The 19,683-nt window shown below is 35.0% G+C and overlaps 1 protein-coding gene across 1 annotated transcript; it reads right to left on the reverse strand.

Moving 5' to 3' along the window:
* Nucleotides 1-4,240: 4,240 nt before the first annotated feature.
* LOC149802194 (prostaglandin reductase 1-like) lies at nucleotides 4,241-15,718 on the reverse strand. Its single transcript, XM_089956607.1, has 9 exons — nucleotides 15,502-15,718; nucleotides 14,926-14,971; nucleotides 11,493-11,543; nucleotides 10,102-10,266; nucleotides 7,788-7,905; nucleotides 7,315-7,467; nucleotides 6,609-6,717; nucleotides 5,546-5,664; nucleotides 4,241-5,031 (listed from the first exon to the last, which is right to left on the reverse strand). The coding sequence occupies exons 1-9, from the start codon at nucleotides 15,605-15,607 to the stop codon at nucleotides 4,921-4,923; spliced, it is 978 nt and encodes a 325-aa protein (XP_089812733.1). The 5' UTR covers nucleotides 15,608-15,718; the 3' UTR covers nucleotides 4,241-4,920.
* Nucleotides 15,719-19,683: the final 3,965 nt, after the last annotated feature.

Here is a 19,683-nt window from a genome sequence, read left to right on the forward strand (position 1 = left end):
TTTGTCGCTCGTGTTTTTCTAAATCAAAACTCCACAAGTATCCTTTCCCCTAAGACTTCTAGTTCTTAAAAAAAATTAGTTACTAAATATACCTTGCCTGATTTTGAATGTTACCTTGCTAAAGTTTGGAATAAGTATCCATTATTTCTAAATATTCTTTTAATATTGTAACGACTAATTTCAACAATTTCAAATGTAGGATTCCTAATGATATCAGTTGTAAAATCATTGAGTAGCTGTATCCATTCAATTGATTTGTTTTCTTCCTTGTTCGTTTCAAATGAAGCCACATGTGCTGATGGGTGATTTGTGTTATTGTATCCATAAGATGGGTTTCGTCAAATGTTGTCTCATTTTCTGGTAGCTTTGTTGTTGATGCATTTACACATTTAACCAACTTGCTACAATAGTTGTCATTACAAGAATCTATTTCTATTTTGGGAGGCGTCTAACATGAACAATAAAGCAGGCAATACTGTTCAAAATTTGAACAATCAATTATTTCACTTTCTTCATATATTTTCTAACTCTTCACTTGATTGCATTTTCACATTGTTAGACATATTTCACTTGATATCACATGCCATGTGTTAGACCTGTGGAAACATTTCCTTTGTTATTCAGGATAAGATAAGTCAATGACCAATATGACAATCATATTACTGACTCCTCAGGTTTTGTGTAGTTAGCTACCTTCGAAAACACTCGATTGATTGAACATTGGGTGTCTTTAATGGCGTGTCTGATTTACTGTTTGGCCTTAGTGCTTCTAAATATCTACGTTTTTGGAGCTTAAATTAATCTGAATGTTTAGTGTTGACACTGTTTTCTGTATTATTTGAGATGGTTTGCTTCTCTTTGTTTTCTGTATTATTTGGACAGGTTTATGTTAAGTTTGTTTTCCTTAATCAAATTCTGTCTTTTTGGAAAGGTTAATGTTTAGTTTGTTTTCCTTAATCAAATTCTGTCTTTGTATTGTTAATACTTTAAATCTAACAGAATCCATCATCATGCCTACGAAATCGCATATCAAATTATTATTCATTGCTACAGAAAGATAGTAAATCATCTGAAATTAACATTTCTGGCATCTTGGAATTGTTTTAGTTACCTTTCTAAATTGTCTTGTCAAAACAATTGAAGACAGAAGACTGCTTACAAGACAAGAACAGAGTTATTTATCAAAAACGAAAAGATCCACTTACAGTGGAACTAAGCAGACAACTTGATAAACGTTACAGGAGTACCAAAACGTTGAAGCAGAACGTTTCAACTAAACAACAAAAGAATCCAACATGTCAGAGACCATGCATTGAACAGCATACAATGATGAAATCGCTTTTCGTGATGGTGTATCTGTTGTATGCGTCTTTGTGAAAATGAAAAGTTGCATCTTAAAAGGGTCTTCAACATAAAGTTGTAAATGTTGTTAGATTTAGCAATGAACAATCTTTAAGTTAGCCCTTGATGATGACGGACCAGGTTTGATAACTATATTCCAAACAAGTCTGATTTCAACGAGTTAAAATAACTTTGCAGTAAGTTGCTGCATAGTAAGACAGAATCAACACTGATGTTTAGTTTGCTTCAAACGTTATATACGTTTGAAGCAAACTAAACATCAGTGTTGATTCTGTTTACTATGCAGCACTTACAAATGTTCTAATGTTGAAATACAGCTTGTTTTATATGTTAACTGGTCCGTCATCATCAAGGGCTATTAAAGAATTTGCAACATTTATCAATCCTCTTTCGGTTATTGAGTTCACAACTTGATAGAACATAGACTTTACATGCTAAACCTGTTAACATGGTACAAGGACAAGATAAATCAAAACCATATATTGCTAACTCCCTTGCTAGATTAATTCGAAAAGAAAGAGTGAAGAAAAGACACTATAGACACGATTTACTGTGTAACATTAATGTCTGCTCTTACTTTTGCCTACATCGTACTTATGACAAAGCTACAGAGGCCTATAATTGGTCAAACGTGAACATTGAATATTGAAGAGGTTGTAAGGCTAATCGTTACAGCTTCTTTTAGCCAGGTCACAAAGCTGTTATAAAACACAAGCCATGCTAATTTATATTGGCTTAATAGTGATGAAACATCTACACGAGCATTAGAGAAAAATTAATCTGAGATTGCAACGCAATAAAATCTACTATAGGATTAAATAATCATGAATGGGTATTTGTCGATGTGTAAATTTTGCTTGATCACTCACAATGTAAATTTGACTTTGTGAGTGATTAGTTAACAATATACACATCGATAAATACCCAGCCTTGATAATATAGTCCTTATAAATTCCAATTTACTTTCTTTCTGTCATCATCTCAGCAGATTTCATTAACAAAGCGTTGATTTTTAGGTATTCATTCATTATCCTTTTCACTGCTATAGAATACATAACCCATCTTCATTAGCCAAGAGTGGTCGATTTTTATGTAGTAATAATAGGGTAGAGTGTCCGAGCTTGTCATGTCATTCATCTAATTAGCATGGTATGATAATTGTTATAATTAAAAGAAAATGGTTGATGCTAATAAAACCAGGTTATCCCTGTTTTTAAGATTACGCTTGCGAATGGCACATGTTCGATGTCCTTGCTTTCTGCGCATTTCGATCTTTCAAAAGCAAACTGGTGTCCATTTTTAGTGAGATCCCTTGCTCGTCAAAAGACCCTGACCTTTAATAACAGCTGCCTGAACATGTCAAAGCGAAATGCAATAATTTCTGAAGATTGGCTTGTAAAGCCCGCCATACGACTTCTTCGGTACAAGGGATGAGTGTTGGAGTGCGGGAAGGTCTGAGCAATTATATTGTTGGTAAATTTTGAACGGAAGTCAGAGGGGTTGGTGGCTGGGGGCTTATTACTATTATTATGGTGTAAGGCGTCTATATAGATAAAATTTCACATAAAATGACCTGGAAACAGGGAAGCTAAATTAGTCCGCATAATTTATCAATGTGTAAAATATTTTAGATCAGTATCACGTGACCTTTTACATCCAGTTAATTTGTAGAAAATGCGCTAAATTCATAAAAATAGGAAATTATAATAAATTAATACAGGCAAAATATTTTTAAAAGGAGCGCAAACACTACATAGGTATGAGAAAGCAAAACAAAAAGCATGCGAAGTTTTAAAAGGGTTAGAGGCTGGTGTAGTAGCGCCTTTCTGATGTCACTGCGCTATGGGGAATTAGTCACAAGCAAGAGGGTTTCTTCTTTTTCTACCTTTAATGAGGTATGTTGCCCCTAGTTCTTCATGCTGACTCCCTGCACTATGTTTGACCTGGTTATTTAAACAATCCTAGCGGACTTCAGAGAAAACATTCCCTGAAGACCTATTCTAAACTAATATTCTGGTCTGATTGTGTTAGGTGCAGACCCTTTATCTAACTCTAATCTACATATCACAATGCACAGAATCTAAATTTTGTAATCCAAAATAAAGCCATATATGTACTCTCCATACACACTCTTTTCCCACTGATGCTGTGTGTTAGAATTTACAAAAATATTATTTTGAATATGAAATTACTTGTAAACTTTATCCTTTTGAGCAAATTACTTCAAAATTAAACTAAAACTACTCAACTCTATTTTAAGCACCTTATACCTACTAAAAGAGATTCAAATTTCCCTTCAAATGGTCACTAATTTTAATGTTTAAGCATTATGGCAAACTTGCTATAATTGATTTTAATTAGCTTTACAAACACATCTTCCAACTGTTCTACTGACTCCTTTGTTTCAATTTCTCTGGACTGTAATTTGACACCATAGCATTTGAATAGCTGCTGGTAACCTAGTATTGACCCCAAATCTCTGCCTCTAAATCTAACTGTGACTGTAGAGTTACTCCTCTATCATAGACATACTGTTATTAAATTTATGTAGAGAATTTAGAAAATTTATACACAAATATATCTTTCCTTCTAAAACTAATATAAATACCATAGCACCTGAAATAACTAAATTTAGCCCTATAATACAGGTATTAAAATTACTTCAGCTAATGTAGGTGTTTACGCAGCTGGACTGCCTGCCTTTACAGGGAATGGCTCCTATAGTGTTCATCTAGCTTGTATTTGAATTTTTTCCAAAGCTTTGAATCACACGATAGTTCGTAAAAGGTTTTACAATATGATGAAATAGAAACATCTGCCAACACTAAATTGAACATTATTGATCGCATTATTTAACAAAACTAGAGTAACATCGAAATCAGCCGTGAGTAGTTTATTTCGATCACCATCACACGGGATACAAAGATGTTAAAACGAAATATGAAGAAACAAAATGAGTGCAAAAATAAAAATGATCGTATGAGAAAAGTATGAAGAAATTAATTTTCGTCTGAGTTAATTTTTTATAACTGTTTCGCATAATCGAACGTACATGAAGTGCCATTATCCTTCGGTAATGTTTATTGCTCCGTGAATAAACGGCGCAGTCGTTGCAGATGCACAATAACACATGCAAATGTTTACTTGTTGATTTTAACGGAACGAAATGCATCATATAATTGCACAATATTAGACAGCCGTTATTCAGTATCATGATCAGTAACGAAATTTTCATAAATCGCCTTTCTTAAAACGGGTTTGATATATTATTCATAAGCGACATAACTCAAGTCTTTACACTGCTTAATAACGTTGTTAGATACTGTTAATATATATTATATTACGCAACAACGCGCAATATTTATCACATTGTATCATGCCAGTGATAAGTATACACAATATGGGATACAAATAATTTACAAAAATGTTCTTGATTTTTTTAAAATTGAACTTTGAGAACATATGACACTAGGACTAATATCTCATTTTGCCTGCTTCCGTAGTAATAATCCCAGCTGTAGACTATAAGAAGCGCGGTGATATTGTGTGCATGCTTATTTAACATTTCACAATAGCCTTTCCAATATTTGTCCCCTTAAAGAGACCGATGAAAGCGTCCACCATATTGTCGAAACCATTTGTTATCGTCTCTTGATATTTGACTTTCCCCTAAAAGAAAATAAAAAGAAGATCAAAATGCAATAAATAGCCCTTTAGGTGAGTTTTAGAAGAATTAAAAAAATCAGTCATCTTCATAAATGAGAAGAGGCAATACACTTTCAGGAAATTTTAAGACTCCATATTGAAATTTAGCAATGAAATGTATGAACAAATATCTTGAAACTAATTTGAATTTTTGTTGATTGTATGTGCCTCGAGACAACAGGTATTGTTTAATCTCCACAGTAACAGAAGAATCTCTGACGCTATACCTACGATATCCCGCGCTGTTGTCTTACAAGATGGGATTTTAAAAACTGGTGAACTCCAGATACTTGTCAGACACGAGTACCTGTTCATTTCCCATCAATGATGAAGTATTTATGGCACTGCAACAATAAGCATTATTACAACAGCAACAACAACTACTATTACCATTGCTACTGCAACTAATAATAATTATAGGTGATGATGATTATGACAACAACGACGGCGATAATAGATAATAGATGGGTATCCTCACCTCTTTCACCCACTGTACCATCTCATTCAAGGCAGCTGGCCATTCAGCACTGTAGTGGTAGACCAGGAAAGCCTGAACTGTGAGTGTTTTCTTTAGCATTGTGTGGTAGGGCAAGGGTCCTGGGTGATGGAAGGGAAAAAGGAAAGTAATGTAAACAAACAATTTAGGCATTCAAGTTTTATCGTAAAATATGAAACGTTGAGATTTTCAGGAAACAATGGGCTTCACCTAATAAAATTAAAATTATATTGCACGTTTTCACTTCACCTGAAGGTCACAGGACCGGTTATTTGCAATTTATCCGGATGTCAGACTGACAAATCAGGAATAAATAAAAAATATATATTTTCCAAATTTTATCAAAACATCCCAAAAGAATATTGATAGTTTAATGTAGCGAAATAGTCCTACCTAGACATTTTAATTGACATTGCGATAGATAATATCGAAAGATTTATTACCTTTATGCCATTTTTTGGATTTATTCATCACTACCCTTCGTGACTCTAAAAGTATCTATTTAATGCGTGCTGTGACGTCATGACATAAAAGGTCTAATAGATGCGAGAAAATGAACCAGAATGACCCTGACAATATCTAATTTACTATACACCTAGTACATACCCTTCTTAATGTCAAGATAGTTCATTTTTTTTATTAATTCCATTTCCAAATTATCACAGACATAAAGTCAAGTTAGTATAAAACTTTTATTACACGAAGAAAGTTAGTTTAAAACTTTTAACAAAAGACAGATTGCCTTCCTACTTGTGGCATTTCCAGTATGTACTCACTTGTTTATAATTTTTTTTAAAACCTTATTCGCATACGGTGAGTGATAATGATAAAAAAGAAAGTTTCGATTATAAAAAATATACTATCTTGGGGCAATTAAAGTGCGTCCAGACAGAAATCTTCTGTATACAGTCAATTTAGACAACAAAACTCACACCTAATTGCATAAATGATAACAACTTATTTAAGAGTGAGTGAAATGGATTGACAGTGTGCCTGTGTGCATATATGAATGTGTGTGTGTGTGTGTGTGTGTGTGTGTGTCTACCTGTAGGCTGATTGTCATCCATTCCGTAGGTAGACATTGAGCCGCATACTGCTATTCGTCCTTTCGTTTTCATGAAGGACAAGATGTTATTTGTGAATTCTCCACCCACCTGTAAGGTAAGATGTCAAATAATTAAAAAGAGCTTTAAAAGTTGAAAGCCATCCTTCCAAACGAATTATTCTCTCTCTCTCTCTCTCTCTCTCTCTCTCTCTCTCTCTCTCTCTCTCTCTCTCTCTCTGCACCAACACATATAAAACGTCGTAGACGAAAATAATTTGCAAGCTCCTCCAGCCTTCGTACCCTTAGTAACTCGAAATATGCCTGTCATTCCCTTAGTTTGTTGAATTGTAGCAATTACTAAAAGAGTTTATATCGTACTTTAGGACAGAAGCATCCATCTAATTCATTCATCCATCCATCTAATTCATTCATCCATCCATCCAGTTCATTCATCCATCCATCCAGTTCATTCATCCATCCAAATCGCGAATATACATAGTTTAATTGTTTGTGAATAATTGACGTGCAGCAATATACCTGCATACATTCATACAAAAACACATACCGTCCAGTTCGAACACGCGCCAATCCAAGTATGAATCATTCACTCGTCGCTCAATCCATGAAAAAATGAAAGGAAGAGAGAAGAATGACCGTTTCAAGCATATTTGTCTTAGAGAAAAAGAACTTGATGAGGCATGTTTACGTTATCAAAATAGCAATCGACTCCTTCCGGTGCAGCTTCCGACAAGGCTTGTTCAAGAGTGACTGTTTTGTAATTAAAGGCATAGTCAAAGCCATATTCTTTGATCAAGTCGCACTTCTCTTTACTCCCAGCAAAACCGATAACTTTGCATCCCTGAAAGAAAGATGGGTACACTTTTCCAGCTGTTTTATCTTTTTTCCCGATTGAGTCTTGATAGGTGTGCAAAATCAGACTGTTGCCAAAATGTAAACACAAGGAGTAATACAATTGGTCAGACTGAAGCTACGTCATCGTTATTATAAACTCCAGAGCAGAAGGACTAAATTACTGTTACAATGTACTAACCTCAATAGCTAATTTAATGACTTCCAGAGCTAAAATGTAATAACTTCAATAATTTGTAAAATCTAATAACTTCCATAGTTTTTAAAATCCAATAATTTTCATTGTTCATTTTTAAGACAAATCCATACCTTTAATTTCGCAATCTGCCCAGCAAAACTTCCCGTAGCCCCAGCAGCCGCAGTGACGACAAACGTCTGTCCTGGTTTGACTTTCAACACGTCCAATACTCCAAAGTAGGCCGTTAATCTAAGATTATATATATATATATATATATATATATATATATATATATATATATATATATATATATATATATATATATATATATATATATATATATATATATATGTATATATATATATATGATGTTAATTTGGTTAGTGAATAAGGTGTGGGTGCAATGAGGTGGAAGTGAAAGAGGAACCCTGAGAAAAACAACACATTTTGGGTAGGCGACCACTTGAAAACGGAGTGAAATATATCTAATACCGATTTCTGGTCTTTAAAAGAACTCGGGCCGATTTTAATTTATGATGTTGAATGAATGAATGAAGACAACTATTTTCTGTTTAGTAATATCAAGTTCACTCTTCCAAGTCTACAGGAATAGTTTAAACGTTTCTGTAGACTTCAGGCAGATTATTGTACTTGTAAGCCTTGGGAACGACTGTCAGTCATATACAAATGTTTTGACAATATAACTGCTTCAAACATTTCTTATTCGAAGCAAATATCCGGAGTTGTGTAATTTTTTTTTTATAAAATAGTGCATCTGAAAGTATTACGCAAGATCCGCATCTAGCTGCCAGTGTGAATGTACCAAAGCGACAACAAACTATCCAAAACAAAACAAAAACCATAAGTAATGCCGTACTACTGGAATTTGTGTAGTTTCAACACTTATCAGTGTGCTTCCATGTTTTTGATCTCCAGTCTAAGTTTAAACTTCTTGGTTAGGTCTCTAAGTCTGAGGACTCCCAATGGGACCAATGTTTCCTGGTTATGTACATCTGTCTTTTCATACCCAGTCAGTATGCGAATGGTTATAGTACGAATGTCTTACTAGTTTCAACGCTATGGTCACGGGTTAATCCCTTTGGGGTACGGATGTAAATTCGTATTTATGTACCCATTATGTCAATGTGTGGTTAAAGGATGGGGTATCTCAATAGTTGCAATGTTATGATTAAGTGGTATGTTAAGACAATTAAGTCATTGGAGATGGAATTAAATCAAAAATGAACTATCTTGACATGTAGCACGGATATGTACTAGCTGTATAGTAAGCTGGTCAAGTAGCATATTAGATATTGTCAGGATAATTCTGGTTCATTTTCTCGCATTAATTAGGCCTAAAAATTATTTGCAATCATATTCATATAATAATGGTCAGACAATAAAAATGAATTAACTAGTCTACTTAAGGCTTACTAATTTAGAGTAAGAAATGAAGAGAAAAACACGAAAATGAAACGAGAAAGGAAAACAATATCATTCATTTACTACATGCGGCGCTTTTACGTCAAAATGCTGTTTATAATACAGTTTTATTTAACTCAAAGGATTGGAGAAAATCAATAATGCAGCTTTATTCTTGGAGTTTAGTTAAACTCGTATCATCGTATATTGCGTCCCTAAGACCGAAAATGCAAAAGGGTACCGTCCCGTTTTACGTACAACAGTTTAAACTGCACACGTGACAAAACTGATTCCATTTTATAGATTATAATATCTCACTGCGTTTTCAATGTGTAAACAGTGTACACTCAAGAATCGTATTATGTTATGGCATAGCAATCCAAGTGGGTTATTCCCATTGCCGCCATAGTCCCCTCTAGTTGATCAGATGGCATGATTCGAACCAGCAGAATTTTGGTCACGAGTCTGGCGTGCTAAGCACTGAGACACCATGACTCTATAATGGTTTTATAAAGTGCACATGCAAAAGAGTTCTTTCCAATATCAATATTATTTAATTCTCGCTCAGAGTTCTCCAAGTCTTAAGCGCTGGATAAATAGTATCTGATTATTTAAACTGACAATTATCCCCGTACTTAAAAGCAATTATTTCAGTAACTCAAATTTTATTATCATGCGACATGCATCGTACTTATTTATGAATATGTTCTGTGCGTTTTAGATATAAAGCCAGAGTGGTTTGAGGCGGTTTAATGCTTTACAGCACATCAGCACTTTGAAGGTAAGATCGAGCCTATGCAGGCAAAGTGCCCTCCACATGGACACCCTACAATAAACGGTTCCAATAAGTTATAGATTACAGCGAGACAAAAGAACAAAAAGAAGTATAAGAAAGTAAAGTAAAGGAAGTAAATAGAAACGATAAAATAAATCTAAAGGAGGCAAACAGGTGCACAAAGGTGTTTTTTTTAACATTCAGAATACTTCTCTTAAAACAACACGTTAAAGAGTTCATACACCTACCCTGGCATTCCTAGTGCTCCAAGGGCCAGCGACGGTGAAATATCTCCTAAATTTGGCATTGGTCTCATCTTCGAGAGGTCTGACACTTTTGTGAGACTTCTCCATCCAAAATGTCCCAGAACAAGGGAACCGACTTTGAAGTCTGGATTTTCGCTTCGAACAACTCTGCAAAGAGAAAGAGTTGTAAACATTATATTTTCCATATAAAACGTATTTATGATAGTGTTTATCATTCTAGCTACCTAGTCATTTATAAAAATATTTGATCTATCCCATCATGTATTCATATTCTATACAGTGATGCACTCTCGTGCGTTGTTTTGCCTAGCGTTCGCCCCGTGTGCACAATTACTCCTTTCGCAGGTGAAGAAATTACGATTATGCCGATATCCTATGTATCGGGAAATCGTCGATTGTGGAAAAGAAATTTCAAATATGTCCGTTACAAGACAACTAAACAACAAAAATGTTTGGTAAATATCAAATTTCTAAAATATTTATATCTAATAAAAACGATTTGCCCCAAGATGTTTGTCTTCCTCTAAGGCTGGGTTTAAAGCATTACAGCAGTTTTAAGTTCGGTATATATTACTTTAAATTTCCTATATTTTTCAATGAAATCCAATACGTTATACGTTCAGATGTACCCATACTGATTTGTGATTGTGGGCAGCACTATATAGTACGCGCCATATTATGAATCAACATCGGTTATGTTGCATTTTTAAAAACAGATATTTGCAGTTGAATGAAATAACTACCAATTTTTGTTCAAGTGACTTTTCTGGACCGACCGAATCACACTAATTGTTTTTCGTCCAAACAAAATCCCAGATGCTTATCTCAGTAAACATATTTCCTTTTTAGACTTTAATAATGCTGCTTTCTAGTAAATGATGTAACTCTCTCTCTGCAGGAATATCAGAGTAGAGGTATCAGTGATTTTCATAGGGGCGTCATAATCGTGTCATACAAACTGATTGACAGTGTAGTGAAACCTCGTGAGAATTTGCGCTTGATAAAGTTATTTGCATGGCTGGTTGCATCATGTTTCCTATGCGTACAAATTTGAGCTGCAATCTCACTTTTAGTCTATTTTTAAAATTTGGAGATACTTTAAACAATAAAAAATATCTGATATATTTGTCTTTACAAAACGTAATTTTGGTTTCACAAATCGATCACTTAGGGAACATGTGATCACTAAGTCGACATTGTCTTTTTTTCATTTCGTGTTTTACCTTATTTCCAACCTTGTACTTTATCTATAACATATTTCATCGTGTAATCTGAACTAAATGCCAGTCAGTTACTGTAGGTGTAAAATCCACAACAAACGGAAATACAACATTTGCTGATCTGAACAATGTTTAAAAAAATGCAATGATTACTTAGCGACTTGCTCTCCCTTTACGACATCTCCCACATCATTGGCGAAAAACCTGAAGAAAAAAAAAAGAGTCAATGTGTAAATATTTCCTTTACAAGAGTATTAAGATTGTGGCAATATGAGAGCAGAATTAGACTGCATTTCCTTATTCTGTCACATGATTCGTATATTGAGCATCACGTGTATGTCTTTGAATGCCTCTAGCATACACGAATTTCAGTGGCCGGACAAAATGGTAGCGGACAAAATGGTATGGACAAAATGTTAAGTGGACATAATGGTATTGAACGAATTGGTATGGATAAAAAGGTGCGGACAAAATGGTATGGGACAAAATGGTACTAGGATTAAATGGTATAGACAAAATGGTATGGATAAATAGTTGCAGACAAATTAGTATGGGACAAAACGGAATAAAATGGTGCATATATTAGAATTTCGCTTGCTAATGAAACTAATAATTACCTAAAATCATAATAAAATTTAATTTTTATACACATATTAAAATATTCACGCATCCATAAACTAAATGAAAAAGATACCAATACAAATGATTATTAAATTCGTGTAACTTTCATGCTCTTCCTTGCCTTTAAAAATGGCTTTCAAAAAGTTATTTTTTATTACAAAATCTTAAGTTCTTCTAGTTACACTTAATTTTTGGTGTCCCGTCGTTTGCGCGCATGTCAAAAAACGCGCCGACAATATATTGCAGCAATTAAGACATTTGCGATTAGCGGAAAAGTGACACCCTTGAAAGCCGGGTAAGACACGAGACCTGTGTATATTGCGTATATTTAGTGACGGTCTGCCGTGCAAAATTTTCACACCTCGTACGAGTGACATTTTCCGAACTGCGCGAGTTAAACCTAAAATATATCCAGTCGGACAACGCTGACAGTTTGGAGTAGAATAAACGAAATTGCGGTCCGAGTTATAACAGTACTGTACGGCATATAGAGTTTATCGATCAAATGTATCAAAGTGAACTGCGCGCTAACGACTGGGGTGCCTTAATTTTTGTATAGCATAGCACTCAACTTCATCGTCGTCAACTGGAACTGGGAACAACAACCGGAAAGAAGAAGAAAACATATGTTCGCATCAACAAAGCACTTCACACCATAGTGGTCGATTTCAATAACCGAGATCCGATTACATATTTGGGAGATATTGCTAGAGTGCTCAATATAAATGTTATCTGACTGCGACTAGGTTAAAAAGTTTGACCTCATATGATAAATTTTATTTGAGTATGTCTTGGATGTGTGACATTTTTTAGTTAATTTTTTCTATTTCTAAATTATATTGTATAATAGTCGGAGGTTTTGTACTTGTCTTTTGTCACGTAGCTTTATAGTTTGCGCTTTATTTTTCTTGAATTGCTTTTTTATTTTAAAATTTAAAAAAAAAATTGTATAGGTAATTATTATAAATCATCCAGGGTCAGTTCACAATAGCAGCCTATTAATGTTATTTATTAAAAACTTGTCAGTTTATTTTACATTTCGTATTAATAAAATTGTAGTCTTACCATTTTGTCTGTACCATTTAATCTTAGTACCATTTTGTCCCTACCATTTTGTCCGCACTATTTTATTCATACCAATTTGTCCAATACCATTATGTCCACTTAACATTTTGTCCATATCATTTTGTCCGTACCAATTTGTCCGCTACCATTTTGTCCTAGTACCCGAATTTCGATTTGGTTCATAAATGTTTACGGACATCAGGAGCTAAGTAATTTTTTAGACAGTTTTTTTTTTTTTAAATACGAATAATATTAGTATTTTAAAAAGAGGAGTAACAAGAGAGGATACTAATGAAATTGCATGAACTAGTTATTACTGTATTTAGCATCCTATAATGAATCCATATTAAACATTTTCTTTTCCAAAATATTTACAATTGATAAAATAATTGAAAGACTGTGCTAAGAATTAGCCACTATGGTTTTGTGTAATGCTCTGTCTCGCCTGCGTCGCCGATTCATGGTCGAATACGAATATTATCCACTTTAGCAAGAAAAGTGGGTCACTACAACCACTATTTTCATTTTATGGATACTAACGTAAGTTATAACATGAAATTAAAAACAAAGAATAAATGGAGCATGAAAACTACACGTATGCCCATTCGGTCTGATTTGATTTCTAATGCGAAGCAATCCATCAAATATCAGGACAGTATATACAAAAATATTTATGATGATTCTGTCCTACTTTTGCCGATAATTAGCAGTATCCTCCAAGGTCAATATACCATCTAAAGTTAGCTCGATATGATTGGTCAGTGGTCATTCGGAATTTTCGCATTTCGTCCATGCGTTACAATGGAGTCAAATTTTGTAATGCGCACCTTTAGTTTCTTCCAGGACACTTTGCGGTTTCTAGCCCTATCTACATCTGACTAAAGAAAAGGACTATATTGCTCACATTTGCACGAAAAGTATTAAATTTTTTCAAATGACCTTTTGAACGAGTCCTACAATACAAACACTATTCGTTTCGGTTTAACTCAAAGTGAACGGATAGACTAATGTGAATCAGAACATCTTAGTCAGGTCAATATTGACCCCTGGTGATTGCAGTGAACACACTCACACGCTTCTAGTTTTGGACTAATGCATATGTTTGTGTCGGAAGAAGTGGGCCGTTTGAAAATGCTCTTCCGATTTCGGACTTGTTTCTAAGAAACCATTAAGCATATGGGGCTGTTCCCATAAGTTCACCCCTTCTAAAATAGTACATGCATTGGATACAGCTAGTTCAAACTTCAAAATTCTTTGAACTGATCACTTCCATTTAATCATTTATGAGAACTACTTCAAAAAACTATTTAACTCTAAAATTGAAAGTTTGACAGCGGAAATACTATAATGAGCATGAAGAAATTTACATGTTATAAAAATACATGTTGACAAATCTATACGAAGAGCTTTACTTTTTTTCCAATAATTGTCAAGGTTTATCTCAAGTATTACGTTAAGTAAGGCATTACAACGAACAAATTAAGGAGGAGATCAAGTGCACGGAATTATTTTGCTGGACTCTTTTTAACACACGTATGTGATCGACGAGCCGGTCAACGAACGAATAATATTTTTTTTTAAAGTCAAGTGGATTGCCATATAGCGATGGCGATTTACATAGCGACATTATTTGACATAGTGGAAGCTAGTCATGATCGCAAAGAGCATCATTCATTTCAAATTCATGGCAAGGAATTAAACGAAGGTAAATCAGTTAACTTGGAAGCCGAAATGGAAATTATAGTGTTTGCACCGAAATAATGAAGTGTGGTGTAAAACTTGAGATAATGTAGTACATATGTACACGCACGCACACACACACGCACGCACACACACACACACACACATACATACATACATACAACTTTGTGACTTAATTATTAAATTATAATAAATTTACCTCATGTAGGGATCAACGCTTAGAAAAACGGCCTCGCATATTACCTCTGAAATAGATTTGAAACACCTTGAAAGCACGATCTATATTAGTACTAATATTAGTACCCTTACTCGTACCTCAACCACAACAAATTAAGTCGAGGCTACGACATCGTAGCTAGATCTATATATGTGTACGAGTGCATTTTTGTGACGAGAGAATGAGGGATAAAGTATGGCTGTGCTGCAGAAAGACAGTCCGAGTCCCTAACTGCATACACACAGTCCGAGTCCCTAACTGCCTACACAGGTATGTATCATTTAATTAAAGTATTCCCCAGTTCGGTTGAGGTGAAAACGTGGTCATTTTCCTTCATGCAGTCGGCATGTTAAGGCCCTTATTGTGCAGCACTCAGCACGATCGCTGAAATTAATTGCATATACAATATCAGCTTTAATCACAATCGTGGTGCTGATACCGTTAAAACCCTATTCAAAATAACAAAAAGCAGTGTAATATTGCCGCGAATAATTTTAGTGTGGGAATCAGCGATTTATCGTACAAATAAAACTGTTATGCTTTCATTACTCCACTTACCTCCATCTTTAAGATTCTCATCAATGTCCTCTTCAACTAATTTAAAATTACGAATAGAAGGTTCCCCTTCAAATTTCTCAGCTAAAATCCAGTTCTTCCCCTTCATTTTGGTAGCCGACTGATTTTAGCTCGTGAATGTTAACCTGACCCGGTAAACTTAACCACGCGTTTTGTTTGCTGCTCTAATTTGTCAGGACTAAGTCTTGCGTTACATGTAGTTCGCTTTATATAGTAACGAACTATTTACAACTTGTGAGGAATGTGCAACAACATTCGTCTATGGCCATCCTTCAAGGCCATATTAAACAAATGTTCACCGCTCGCATTGCTTGAGAATAGCGAGGAGTTCCTATAGTAGAATTACGTACAGCTAAAACTTCCATTTCCATTTCGCGTAATCAAATTAAAGGCCACGCCTACAGGACCATGACCCCCTTGTCGAGCCTTGCATATACCATCTAGAGAAAACCAATAGAAAGGAACGCATGGTCTGTGCGTGTGCGTGTGTGTGTGTGTGTGTGTGATTTACATTTTTAACGTAGTGTTAACAGTGTTTCAGTCGTATCGCTGCGATGTCTGCACTGGCAGTTTGTAGTAATGTGTAGCACTGGGGTATCATGCCACAGACATGTAGCATGATCTCCCACCCAGTCACATTATCCTGACACCAGTCCGACCCGTCTTACCACTAACCTCTTCATGCTGAGCACCTAGCGAGGCAGCTGTTAGTACCATTTTTATAAGTCTTTGTTATGACTCGGCCGGGTTCGAACCCACGACCTCCTGTATCCAGGGCGGACGCTTTAACCACTAAGCCACCGGAGCGGTTGACCGCATGGTCTCTCCTTAAACAACAAAGAAGGGACGAGCGATTCATGTTCTTGAGGCTCGAATACACGATGCGCAATCTATGACGAGAGATGGAGGTTTCGATCCCAGTAATGGACAATTCTATTACGTAATTTTCAAGTTCTTGGGTGGAACTACACAGTTGTTGGCTACTGCCGGGGTCGACGATGTACCCGCTCACCACTAAAGCCAGCCGCTATCAAAGTAAAGATCCATTACGGACAACATGTAAACATCTTCAAACTCGTCAGTGAGCAGAGAAACCGAATTGCCCACAAATTGGTAAAAGAAAGCTGATCATTCTTTGATCACACCCTTTAGAGTCACACCAACATTTTTCCTTGAAACGCATGAAAATCCCTAAAACTCGCCATTTTCCGCCCCATAAAGAACTTATATTGAAAACAAAAATGACTAATAAGGCGATTACAGCTGCGTCGTAGACACTACTTTAAAAAAGAGAAAATTTAGACGATGAAAATCACAAATTCGCTCACTATAAAATGTTTGGTGAAGATATGCAGAGTTTGTAGGAGATGGGATGTCAATCGTATTCATTGTAAACGAAAACTTAATCTGGAACCCGGCTAGCACATGTGTATTTCTGTACGAGAATTAATCTTTGGTGCATTCAGCATGAAGTTATGTACTTTTGACACCACTTTAAATAACGAGGGAAAAGCATGAATATCAAATATGAATATCGATTCAATCATAACATTACCCTATGGCCAACTATACGAAACCGTTTAGTGCTACCTTAAGGAGAATTTGAAAGCTTGTCAAAACCTCTCTCTCCCTTCTGCATGATAGTATGCTGGACTAAGAATAATACGGACCTTGTTGTGGATAAAATTACGCAGCCATCTAAAGTCAAACGTTTAGGATTGCAATGCCTTACTTTGCATTTTACCAAGTTTGAAAAACTGTAAGTGATATCCACCATGAAAATCATTGACAAAGAAGCGCTACAACAAAGGCCATCATGGTAACCAAATTCATACAAATTTTCTTAACTCATGATGTCGACTAATAACATTACAGAAGACCAGATTGTTCCAATTTACAAAAACCCCTTACATGCTAAGTTATGACCTTTTAACTTTTTTTAAATAATATAGCGTCATAAAACCCTGCATACAGCATAGCTTGCCTTTAGGACGCAATTAAAACTACAGTTTTATATTGGAATTTCATCAAAGAGCAGAAACATGTAAACTGTATATTATTAGAATAACATTTTTCCGATTGCAGATTTACGAGATTAATACACAGCATGATCAACATACATACATATACGTGATATACATGGACCAGTGCATTCAGCTGTGCCTAATATACTGATCACAAACGAACAAAGCTACGCAAAAGACAACGAACCATGAAATGCAGGTCACTTTCGAAACGATGTCATAAATAACACAAAGTATGCACATGAAGGTATATAACCCTAAAAGGAAGATTGCATGAGAATTTGTCCTGTAAGTTTAGTTCAAAGTTGTGAATGCATGAAATGCCGGTCACAGCAACATACTTTAGTATAATGATCAGATACACATTATAATGAATGCATGAAATGCCGGTCACAGCAACATACTTTAATATAATGATCAGATACACATTATAATGAATCCATAGACAACGTCACATGAAAGTAACCTCAATGAGAAAGACACCATAACATATGCCCAGGGTTTTATAGAGGTCACTGAAGTGTGGAGCATATCTTACGTAATCTACTATTTTCCATATAAATCTTTAAAAAATCATTGGCATTGGGTGGAAAACACATTGAACAAGTCCACATAAACCTTAAAAAAAATCATTTGCATTGGGTGGAAAACGAATTGAACAAGTCCACATAAACCTAAAAACCTAAAAAAATCATTTGCATTGTGTGGAAAATGAATTGAACAAGTCCACATAAACCTAAAAAATCATTGGCATTGGGTGGAAAATGAATTGAATAAGTCCACATAAACCTAAAAAATCATTGGCATTAAGTGGAAAACGAATTGAACAAGCCCACATAAACCTAAAAAATCATTGGCATTGGGTGGAAAACGAATTGAACAAGTCCAGACACACGCAGTTTAACTGAGGAGAATTTTAAACACATATTGACTTCCTGCACAAAATTCAATTTCTTATTAGGTTATGGTCCTGAAATAGCTCAACCTTTTCGATACGGACTGAAATTTGAACCCATACGAGTCGAGCCTAACACGTTAGGGACATGAAGTATGAAAAGATCATTACAAAAATAAAATATATAAAATATATGGGCTTTATCTCACATCAAAATGTGTTTGTTCAAAGAAAAATAAGTCACACCTTTTTCCGTTAAGAAAACCACATCCTATACAAACATGTCCTGAAAAATGGCTTAAACATAGCAACAAAAAAAAGCAAGATTGATCAGTAAGGTACAATATGAAAACGTAACTATAATAAGAGGCATATTGCCAGAGGAAAATGTTATTGTGATACATAAATCGTCTCTATATATAAAATATGTTACAACTAAATATGTTGTATCCACCATGTACAACACCTTATTCGTTCTTTTACATGAAATCTGACTACACTATTCCTCTGCTTTGTTGTAAATCCAGTTGATAAAGTTAGTTTACATGCCCTCACTTGCTGTTCAGTCATAAGACCTTTGTGTATTCGTAACAGCACAAAAAGCAAGGAGGAATTCGGGTGTATGAAATGGAGTATGCAGACAAAATGGGAACTATTTGGACCAAGCAATTGCAAATTCACAAATATTGCATGCATCTTCATCGAGTACAAAAAGTATGGATACTTTACAGCGATATGGATGTTATCTACGCACTAGATGATACTTCCTTTTATCGCTCAAGATCTTTACCGAGTGATAGTATCATTTAATGATGTTTACTTTTCACGGTTTACTGGGACAGAGTCAGTCGTACTATAGTGTATGAAAATATTTCCTTTTATCTGGATATTTCTTTTTAAACACTATGACTGGACCTATTCATTTTTTGTTTGCAAATGGTAAACCCGTTATACGGTATTTTGTTCAACAATAACATTTTAATATTTTGTTTGTTATTCACGAATTTCAGATTCTGCTTATCTATAACTTAACTCAATGAACTTTACGTTGCTTAATCGTCTTACTTGACGGACATTCCGTAATGACAGAGTACAATGAGACACAGAATTAGTTGTGTGTAATAATCAGAACAGCAAACATTTTTTGTAGTGTATGAAGCATGACTCACAGCCAATCGCACCTGTGAAGGTAAGTTACAAAAACACCTTGACAAGTCAGTGTCTGAGATCACCACTACTATATCT

The sequence above is a fragment of the Sinohyriopsis cumingii genome, chromosome 4, assembly GCF_028554795.1.
Source record: "Sinohyriopsis cumingii isolate HCF-2022 chromosome 4, ASM2855479v2, whole genome shotgun sequence".
Taxonomy (NCBI): Eukaryota; Metazoa; Mollusca; class Bivalvia; order Unionida; family Unionidae; genus Sinohyriopsis; species Sinohyriopsis cumingii.